This window comes from Aphelocoma coerulescens, chromosome 2 (genome assembly GCF_041296385.1).
Source record: "Aphelocoma coerulescens isolate FSJ_1873_10779 chromosome 2, UR_Acoe_1.0, whole genome shotgun sequence".
Classification (NCBI taxonomy): domain Eukaryota; kingdom Metazoa; phylum Chordata; class Aves; order Passeriformes; family Corvidae; genus Aphelocoma; species Aphelocoma coerulescens.
This window is the reverse complement of record NC_091015.1, coordinates 37,848,770-37,859,819: the sequence shown is the minus strand read 5'-3', so window position 1 is coordinate 37,859,819 and position 11,050 is coordinate 37,848,770. Positions and strand designations below refer to the sequence as shown.

The 11,050-nt window shown below is 40.2% G+C and overlaps 1 protein-coding gene across 2 annotated transcripts in view; it reads left to right on the top strand.

Moving 5' to 3' along the window:
• Positions 1–9,636: 9,636 nt before the first annotated feature.
• The window catches only part of LOC138106448 (alkylglycerol monooxygenase-like), a 197,195-nt gene continuing 195,781 nt past the window's right edge, over positions 9,637–11,050 (top strand). For both annotated transcript variants that reach the window (XM_069007061.1, XM_069007060.1), the window contains exon 1: positions 9,637–9,819. In XM_069007061.1, the coding sequence (XP_068863162.1) occupies positions 9,691–9,819 (129 nt within the window). In that variant the 5' untranslated portion in view covers positions 9,637–9,690. The remainder of the gene's footprint in view (positions 9,820–11,050) is intronic.

The following is an 11,050-nucleotide window of genomic DNA, read 5'->3' as shown; positions in this document are numbered from 1 at the left end:
TCTGTCTCCACACTAATGCGGTGGCTTAGGCATCCTGCATAAGTGTGATTCAGAAAAACAAAATTAGATTAAGTACTTACACGAGAAAGGATTTTCTGAAAGCAATTCAGAGAATTTCAGTTGCCCAAAATAGCCAAGAAAAATCTTGTAGAGACCATTGCCCTTATATTTTCAAAAAATAAAATGAAAACTCTCAGCTTCTGAAATGCCAGTTGGCATAAGGTCAAAGACATTATTAATATGATAGTGTCAGTAAAACAAGATGCCTGTGGAGGAAGTTGATGTAAGAATGCGTTTCACTGGAGCAGCGTAACTGAATGTGATGGATAACAACATTTTACACACTATTTGCATACCTGGAAGTTCACAGTTACACACCAAATGCCTTATTGCAAATCCTACTATCAGGATGTTATAATGCTTGAGCAAATACAGATCTGCATGTAACCATTACATCTAGCATCTAGCAAAGAATAAAATGAAAAAACAAACACAGAAAAAAGGGAAAGATTCCTTTAAGAAGCCTTTACATTGAGAGTTTTATTTGCTCTGTACATTAGAACAAAATCTGGGGTTTGTTCAGCTAAAAGAGCTGAAAAATTGTAAGAGCAAAAAAGTATTATGAACTAAATTGGAGAGGTAGATTTACATGTTTCAAATTCCTTTCAAATTTGTGACAACACCTGGACTCAAACGGCATACCCATACTCAGTGGAACTTTCAAAATATGCCTGATGTTAATATTAACTTTCTTCTCTGACTTCTGAAGAGTTGATAGAGGCAAACCTGTGTTTATTCTCAGCTTCCTGCTTCCCATCCCTTCCACTCACTGCATTCCAAATTCAAAGACATACCTATCCATGGCCCAAAGGAAAGGACTAAGAAGGTTACAAAAGTGGCTAAAATATGTCAACAGCAATTTTACTGACTGAGAACCATGGTCTAAAAGCTTCATACGTTTACAGATAACCATAGCAAATCGAGAGGTCAATGCACATTTTTTTAATGGAAAAATATATTTTAAATATAATGTATTTAAAACATTTTATTGGTTGATTCAGTTCAACTATACAGATTATGGTAGATTTTGCAGTCTTTTAACAATGAACACATTCCCCAGATACCTCATCAGTCCCTTAAAAGCTAGAGAGATGATTCATGTCAAAATAATGGGGTTGATTCATTGCAAACCTACTATAAGTAGACAGAACTGACCTTGATAGTTGCATCTGGACTCTTGAAGATCTTTTTCTAATTTTCCACTATTTTGTCTTCCAGTTATCTTGCCACAAAAAAACCACAAACCCCTAAGCATTCCCCAAAACACTATGCATACAAATCTTACTATTCTGATTGAGCTTTGGCTTAGATATTAAAACAGTAAGTGTTTCAGAACAGGTAAACAACACAGCAAGGAAAACCTTACAAACATCTTGACCACAGCTGCTGTAGAAGTTACTCTGTAACACAGGAAGGATTCCCCACAACTAAATATCAGGGAATACATTCCATACTTATGACATATGAATTTGAAGCTTATTTCATTCCCCGAACATAAAAAGAGATTAGAAACATTCATGAATATATGGGAAACTAGAATAAAGGGGGAAAAAAGTAGGCATTTCCTAAGTGATTTTTGTAGTGGATAGTCTTTTTTCCCTCAAAGTGATGCGCATCCATAAATGAAATTTCATATTGCTTTTCACATACATTCATCATGTAAAAAAAGAACAAAAAAAGTAAGAAAAAAGCTTTTGCTATGGTAAAATGTGACATATATATTACTTGTAATTTTATTGATCATACTAATTTCAATAATTTGTTTTATTAAATAACTTTTATAGTTATTCTTGCTTTTCATACTATATTAAAGTGTGCAGCATGAAATGAACTTCAGGCTTGCAAAATGAAATGCACTCAAAGATTGAAAATATTTAACAGACATTTCCAACACTTATATATTACAGTAGTCTTTAATTAAGTCAACTAATATGCTACCTTGTACTGGGACTTCCAACTACATTACAGGTCTCGATTTCAAAGAGCCCAAAAACTTTGGAGTATTGATGAATTTTCACTTGCTTGCTTTCCTTTAATTTTTTTTTCCTTCCCTCTTTTCCCCCTAACAGTTATTTGCAGATTTTGGTGTATTTATTAATTATTTTTTGCTCTTGTTTTAATTCCTGTTCAGTCCACATTTAAGCATTTAGCTCTTTCTGTAAGCTTCCAGGGCCTTCTGGAGCTACAGTTTCAGCTAGTTACTTTCTGAAAGGAATCCTGTTGATTAAAAAAGGCCTCCAGCTTCTGTCTTTATCTAATGGCTGATTAAGAAAGAACATATTTAGGTCAGCAGGACTTAGTTAGCAGATAACAGATATTTAGTTGGCAGATGCTTGGGCAATTGAAGAGCCAGCTGAGAGGTGGAGAGTGTGCTGGAATGTCTCCAGGTAGGATGCAATTGCACAATATTGCAAGGTTTGGTTCTCAACATATGACATATAAATTACTTGGAGGATCAAAAGATCTGGAGCAATGTCCTTATTGAGGTTTAGGCTGCAGGGAGCACCTGGTACTTCCTTCTGGGGTGGTCTCAGTGGGAGGTGGGCTTTGGCACTGGGTCAAAGGAGTAGTAGGAGGATGTGTGCGACTGTGTGTCTTCAAGGATGGTAGGCAGGTGATGGGTAGTGTCTTCACAGTGCCCCCAGAGCAGTGTTAAACAAATGAAGGAGAGAAAGAGGTTATTTATGGATGAGTGGTGGATGGAGAGCTCCTGGGTGGAGAAGGTTGTCAGCTTGAGTCTGTGGGCAGCAGGAGAAAGACGCTTCCTTTGCCCTCAGACCTGAACTTGTGGTATTGATGCACTGACTTAAAGGAGAGGAAGGAGAACAAACTCTGCTAAACAGGAGCACAGAGGCAGCTGGACCAGAAGTGAGCACTCTCTCTGGAGTGGTAGGGGGCAGTGGCTGTAGATTTGCTGAGGGGGTGGGAAGCTGGCAGTGTCCAACTCCTAACAGCCCTACTGGCACAGAAGTCTTGTTGCTTGCCAGAGGCTCTGGTAACTTATTCCCTGGAAGTAAAGGGGATTTCCACCTTTCCAAAAGTGTTCTACTGCCTTTGGTAGCTAAGCTTTGTAGTCTTTTTGTTTTACTCAAACACATTAATTGCACTCAGCATGTATAAATCACTGTAATTTATTTAAAGGAGTCATCCGCAGAAAACAATCTCTTTTTCAAGGACTAGGGATTTGCAGGCTAGAAAGAAGTAGAAACTATGTGGTTTTCCTGGGAAAGAAAAATTATTCTCTCTTCCTTATAATATAGAAAAACAGCTGATTTAAGGCCAAATGACTCTTGAAGATCTCAAGCTTTAAAATATTACCCAAAGACTTTTATAAAGTACATCTGCTGCTGATACTGGAGTAGATCTTTAAAAAATGTTCAGTGTTAACAGACAACAGTCTTTCTGTTGAAGTTCATGTATATGGGCATACTCTTTATAATTCTCTATGACTGTTCTTTATTAAAAAAAAAAAAAAAATCAGCATTTTGGTTAGCCTTGCTGGAAAAGTTGTACTTTTTATGCTTCCACTCAGAAATTACCCAAATGATTCCTGCTTGTGCACATGGAGTAAAGTGGTAGCATGTGATATAATCTCATGTATGCCTCTCATGTCATGAGATGTTTTATAATTTTGGATCTACCTAGTGTTGATATTCATCTGTTCCTAATTCAAAAACACTAGACTGTTCTGGTGATAACGAATAGTAACATTCACTGGTCACATGGCACAAAGACATATTAAATAGGTTATAACACATCTGATCAAATGATCTTGATGTATAAGCTATCTGTCCTGAAGCTGAGGTTGTAAGCAACATAATGCTGACCTAATATGCAGTTTACATCACACAGCAGCCTGAACCCTGGTGTTCTTAAAAAATTAAACTATAATAAGGTTTTCAAAAATAAAAGTACAAAAAATTGCACAGCAGAGCATGCCAGATAAAATTTGGAAACACTCACAACAGGTGGGCAGGCTGTTCTTCTAAAGTTACTTACTTGATAGGTCTGCCTTGAAGATGGAATTTATTTTTCCAGTAACTCCCATCCCATCCCCTCTCACGCAAAAAAAACCAAAACACATTTTTCCTCAGTAAGAACAAAAGGTTAAATTATTTCAAGTGCAAAAAATGATGGAAAATATTACAAAAATACCCCAAAATAGTGTCTGCCTTATTCTTCAGCCTGCCTGAGTATCCCAATGACTGCTCCCTGACTCATTAGGCAGCTGGGCTGTCTGCATCAGAACTGAGCACGAGCATGTCAGCTGGTGTGGGGCTGCTCATGACTTAAAAGCATCTTCTTGGAGCTGTTTCAGGTTGTGCAGAGATAAGAAGCCAACTGAGGAGTGCCAGTAACTGACCTAGTTCAGAGTTCACCTCTCCAGCAGATGGGTAGTTGAATGCCCAATAGGTGTGGCAGCTGAAGAGCCCACCCATGGGCACTGAACAGCCCAGGAGATGAGGCATGCAGGCAAAGGATGAACAAGCATTTAGTCAGAGCACATGCTGACTCCTTAACAAACTTTCTACAGAGCTCAGGCATGAGACAGATAAGTTTGAAGTTCTGAAATTCCCAAGTTTTCCTCAGCAGAGTAGACTTTAGACCACTATGTTGTCCTGTCGCTCTTCCTGTTGTGCATGTCTGTCATCTTCAGTCCAGAACAACTCAAGCCAGTTTAGTGCTTTTTTGGGCCATTTTTTATGCTGATGGAGCACATTAGAATGGTTTGGTGCAGTGTCTAATGATCACCAGGGTCTGCAAAAGGGAAGCACCAAGAGTGCACAACATGTAGCTGAAGCAGGGAGGGCTCAAAGCACTACACAGGCTCTGTTGGGAACTTCTTGCCATTCCAGCACTGTTCAAGAAGGCTAACACGCAAACATGATGCAGGGCTTTCTGCTTATGATTGGTCTCCAAAATCAGAGTTTCAGGATGTACCACCTTGTCTGTGTTCCTTGCAGTCAGCATAGCAATCACACCAAAAGGATTTTCTCCATAACATCGTTCTCTTAGAATAGAAACTTAAACCAAAGTTTCTGAAATAGAGAAAACTGAGGTGCTTTTTTGCTGTTTGAGGACTAATAAAAACACAGAGTATGAATACCAATTCCTGCTGCTCACTGTATCCTAGTAGGGTGGCCCATACTTTCAGTGTATATCTCAGCTGGCAATCTCAGCAACTTTTCTGAATTGCAGCAACCTCTGTAAAGCTCCTCTGGTCTCCAGGAGAATTTCCCTCCTGCAGCTCTGAGCCACTCTTGTTCTTTTCCTGATCAGGCCTTTGTGTCCTCATCTCCTGTGGTATCTTCCATCTGCAACATGCCTTGAACTATCCCCTCCTGGCTTCCTAGCAGCCTGACGGGTCTTGTGAGATCCATGGAGAGCACCATACTCCTCTCCTTCCAGAAGATGTCCCATGACCCTATCCATCCTGATAGAGACTGACCTTACAGAAAAAAAAAAAGGGTAACTTTGAAACAAAGGCACTGAAGTAGTGATGTGAAGGAAGCACCAGCTGCTTGGGTGTGGTTGCCTGCTGACATGACAGCCTGCCACAGCCATTTTTACGACAGATGCATGTGAGGCAGTGACTCCATGAGCTGTTCAGCTGCTCTAATAACTTGCTGCTGATGAAATGAAGAAGTCCTATTTCCATTTTGTTCTCCCATCTCTGGTTTGTAGCTGTGTGGTCCTGCACTTTCTCCTGAGCCTTCATGCCAACTCTTGCCCTCCCTGGCCACTCTCTTGAGCCATTTAGCTTGCTAGAGCAGTAGAAAAAGGTAAAACTATTTCTTTTCTGGCTTAATTTCTTGCTATGTGAGTTTGTGAAGTAAACTCAGGGAGCAACCCTGTAAGTGTCAGTGCCAGGGCAAAGCAAATGATGGAGGAAGCATGTTGTCAGCAAAGGAGAGAGCAGTGTTTCCCACACATTTTCTAGAAGAAAGTCAGCATCTAGCTCAGCTAAGTAGGGAACAGGAGTCTAAGGTGCAAATGATTCATGAGGACACAAAAAATAAGATAAAGCATTTACAAAAGAGAAAAATTAAAAATATTTTCCCCATATGAGAAAGGAGGATTTCAGATCTATTACTATGCTGAAAAAAACCCAAACAACCAAAAACCCCAACAAGAACAAACTAACAAACAATAGCCTTCTATAGGATCAGGAAGAGATGCTAATAAACAAACAGAAGAGGATAAAGTTCTGAGATTGGTATACACATTTATCACTGTAAGGTTTCCCCAACAGACTCCCTGAAGGGTGTATTATTTTCTCTGCACAGCTTGGAAACCCTTGAATAAACTGATTTTGCTAACAAGTTGTGCTGAATTAAGTAACTTAGAATGATCCTATAGGAACACTGTTCTGTGGCTATCAGTTCTGTGTAGAAGCAATGGAATTGCCAATAAGTTGCCAATAAGTGCATAGCTTGACATTCTTTAATGTGCAAGATCATCCCTGTCTTCAGGTCTCTGGAGTAAGTTTATTATGCTCTTATTAAGAATTGTATATTGATATATATATATAGCTCATAATATAAGCAAATCAACTTTTTTTTAATGGTAGGGGTTTTTTAATGTGATATAGGGTTTATCACTGGCAAAGACAACACTGAAAATATATTATAATACCAGTTTTATAATAACACTAATACATTTAGTGCTCCTCTGATGACATCCACTGCCAAGCATGAATGTAGGTGCTGTATACTTGGAGTGGTGACAGAAAAAATTCTGACATCAACTTGTGTATTCATTTAAACTGTGCTCCTTTAAAGTGCTTCTATTCAAAGATACTACTACATAAACAGAGCACACTAAGCCCAGCTTGGTTCTGGATATGATTTAGTTTACTGTGAATGACTGCTAAGGCAGACTATATGGCCCATCCCTATTTCAACCTGCCCTAATTCCCTTTATGATTTTATTATTTAGTGCTGTTTTACTGCTTAGAGAGACCTAAACAGGAAGACTCTGGGCGTTCTCTGTTCATGAAGTGGGTGGGATGAAGTTCTTTAGAGAAAACAAAATATGATCCACCTACAGATCATGTTAGGCCAGCTCCCCAATTTCCTCTAAGTAGAACAGAGGCCTTTGTTGCCTTAGTTACTGGAATGATCTACTAATAAACAGCAGAATCCCAGTCTCCATACAGAACATCCTCCTTCATTTTTGATGGCAGTTTAGAATGGGAAATATATACTTTTCTGTTTGTTTGGTTTTTTTGTTGTTGTTGTAAAGAGGAAAAAAGTAGATTATTTAAGTCTTTGCAGAAAATAAAGTAATAAAAAAAAAAACAACTCTCACAAAAAACCCTTCAAGGTGACTGAATGGAGGGAGCATTGTCTGGGAGAGGGTTAGTGCCTCCAATGAAGTAACATTTCTTTATTTTCCGTTCCTTTCTTAACAACAGAAAGAAGGAGTACTGAAAACTGCATGCTAAGTTTCAAGGCACAAGTAGAAAACAGCAGCTACATTGGTAGAGCCAGACCACTGAAGCTTGTGAAACACTCATAAATGCTCCAGATAAGATTTCAAACTGTTCTCCTCGCCAGCAGTGCAGGTGTTGTAGTGCTATCACCTATATCTTCTTGGACATGGAAGCTGGAAAACACAACCCATTGTTTTCCCCTGTGAAGCATGATCAAGTCCAGTTTTCTTCCTTCCTGTTTGAAAGCAAGAGCTTCAGTACAATCATATTGGGGTGACAATTTACAGTGAAATGGCGGTCCAAAATAATAATCTTTAAGAAAGTAGAAAATCATAAAAATTTGATAGATTTTTTTCTTTCCCAGATAGGATGTAGTGGTTCCATAGCACCTAAAATGCATCTCACCTTGTGTGGCCATGGGCTCCCTTGCCCTGCTAAGAGATCTTACACCCGAGTGGTCCTCAGATGCAGTTCACTGATAGCAATTTTTGTGGGATTAAGTTTAGGCCACTTTAACTCTGAAGGCTGATGATGGAGCAAGCTGAACTCCAGCACAAAAGTAATGAAGGGCTCAGGGTGGCCGACTGAGATGGTATGGCTGAGGTGAGGCTGAGTTAAAGGAGCTCGAACATGAGAGTAATGTCATAGAAATACTGAGGCTAATCTAAATGAACAAGAAAATGTTTTCTCTCATTGCCTGTGATGAAGATCTGTCAGAATCCTGTTGTGTGTGATTTTGAGTAAATTTGGAATTTTCATTTAGATTAACTCAGATCATAGAAGTTAACAACTGAAGTTTTAAAAGAACCTCAGATTATCATAAATCACCAATGAAGTTGACAATAGAATGCAATTTTAAAGCATTTAAATAAATTTACGATTCTTTTTACTTACAGTACTAGTATAAACTATACATATTAAGAGTGTCCAACTCTATTTCATCATTAATGCCATTTTTCAATACTCCTGCTTTGTTCAGGTAAAATATTTATTGGTATTTTCAGTAATTTTCTAACAGCCATTCTCTACAGTATTGTAACATTATTGAAACTGAAAAATATTGTTTAAATCAACCTTCCACGCTGTTGTTTAAATGGTAACTTATTTAATACAAACATCACAAATATGTAATATTTCAGGTTTTTTTAATGTGAATTTTTCTGCATGGAACTTTTTCTAAACAGAAACTTCAGCTGAAATTACCCAGCATAGCTCCCTTCCAAAACTAAAGGCTGATTCAAAGTAAAAAAAATTGTGTAATGACTGTCAGAATTTAAATTGTGGTAAAATCCTTTACAGCAGGATTTGCAGTCCATTTCTTCTGCAAAGATTGTTACTGTAACTGCACATTTGAGATGAAGGCATTGTTGAGATATTGTGTTATTTTATTTCCAGCTAATCTGGAAAATTTCATCAGAAATCTTATTATTTGTACTAACACCAAACATCAAGCATGATTGACAAACATTTGACATGCTCCTGAGCTTCATACTGAAGGTCTTGGATGCACAAAGCCTGTCCTCACTCGCATTTCTAAAAGTAATTTTCTATGAGGATCTAGCATACATTTCACCATTTCTTTGTATTTCCCTAGTTTTCATTCCTTTGTAATTGAAAGCACAATAGATGGCTTCCAGAGGCTACCTTCAATGCAGTGATGTTAATTAAAGCTATATAAAATGGAGCCATGATAAGCCCTATTAAAAAATAAAAACTTCCAATGGGAAGAATGCTGGACTGATCCATACAGCTGAGCAGAGGAGTCAACGAGCACACCTTGGCTTGTTTCTCAAAACGCATAACATTTTATTTTTATGGAAGTCCAAACCTGAGCAGTAATTTTTATTTCTGTGTGGAAATCTTCTAAAACTGAGAAATGATAGCTTGAGCGCTGCTGATTTTTGAGGTTCTGAGATTTTTGAGGGTGAGAAGCGAGCTGGGGTGCGCGAGAGCTTTCTCGCAGCTTCCAGAAGTGGGCCAGGCAGTGATGACACATACGAAAAAAGGGCCCTCAAACCCAAGCAAACGTCCGAAACGGCAAGAAGCAGGGAAACCAGAGATGGCAAGCTTTCCCCACGGAAGCCCTGAAGGCCTCGGGCCCATGGGGTAACGAGGCGAGGCCGCGGCGGGGCGGGGCGGGGCGGCCGGGTTGCGCCGTCCCGGCCGGAGCGGAGCGGTCGCAGCGCGGCCGGGCCATGGGCGCTGAGGCGGGCAGCCCGCGGGACACCGCGCTGGGCCAGCAGCTCCGCGCCCTCTTCTACGCGCTGCTGCCCGGAGAGAGCTCCTTCCGCACGGTGGAGGAGGTACCTAACTACGTGGATAAGGTGAGGGTCCCCTCCTTTCCCACCCTGGCTGCATCCCTCGCCCTCTCCTCCGCCCACCTGTGCCTGTTTTCAAAAGCCACAGGCGCCTCAGAGAAACCATCCGCGAAAGGGCACCTAAATTAAGATTAAATCCTCTTTCTCTTCTGGGCTTTCTGCCTTTGTAAGCTGCCAGTTTAACCGTGCCCTCTATTATCATGTATTTAAATGGTGATTTCTCCTGGTACCAAGAGCTGAAGTTTTCAGAGAAGCACCCCAAATATCTGAGGTCTGGTGCTAATATTATATTCAGCAGCACTGACAAGATGAACAGTGACAGCAAACTGAACTGAGGAAAGCAGAAAATATGATACTGTGTTTGGCTATTATGTTTCTTGAAGCAAGCAAAAAGTCAGGTCTCTCTTGTGCCCTTAAGTCAAGCTCAGTCAAAGACAGAAAAATAAAAGGTTTCTAATTAAAAAATAAAGATTGTTTAAGAGAATTTAGAACAAATATTTATGCTGGGATGGTGCTCTGTCCTAAATATCCAAGGCAAGAGTACAGAGGTCAAGGGTGAGAACTCCCTTGTCAGCAGGCAGCAGCATAGCTTTCCCTCCCCTCCCACCCTGCCAGTTAATTCACTTCGAAGAAGATACCTTTGCTCCCTTCTGTCCTACCTATTGCACATATCTTGATTGTCAGCTCCTTCTGAACACAGGTCGATGTCAGCTGTTCACAGAGACAGCAGATAAATGCTATTTTGCTCTTGTCAAAGTAAATTCAGTCCAGCTTCACTAAAGAGCTGCACTTTTTAAGTGGGTCTTGGTAGTTCTGACAAGCTGCGCTGCCAGGTGTACCTTGGACTGCTGCGCAGCAGCTGCTTTCAGGCTGCAGTGGGGGTGTCATGGGCTGTGCAGAGCAGTGCAGCACCGTCAGCAGCTTTCTGGGAATTGTAGTATGCAGCAGTCCCTCACTGAGGGATGTTATCAGCAGAGGTTGCCCTTTTGCATAAGGTAAGCAGAAAGCTGCTGCAAGCCCAGCCTGTGTGTGCAGTGTCTGGTCAATGGACTGCTGTCCTCAGAGGTGTTTTGCAACTAAGCTATAGCGTCATGATCAAGGAAGATAAAGGAAGCTCGATGGTTTTGCCTAGCCAGCTGATCCCCTCCTCCAGGTCTGCCTACTATCTCAGTCCCTTTTGCTGTTCCCACGTTTCCAACTGAATATCATTCACTTTCTTGTCCGTAGCATTCCTTAA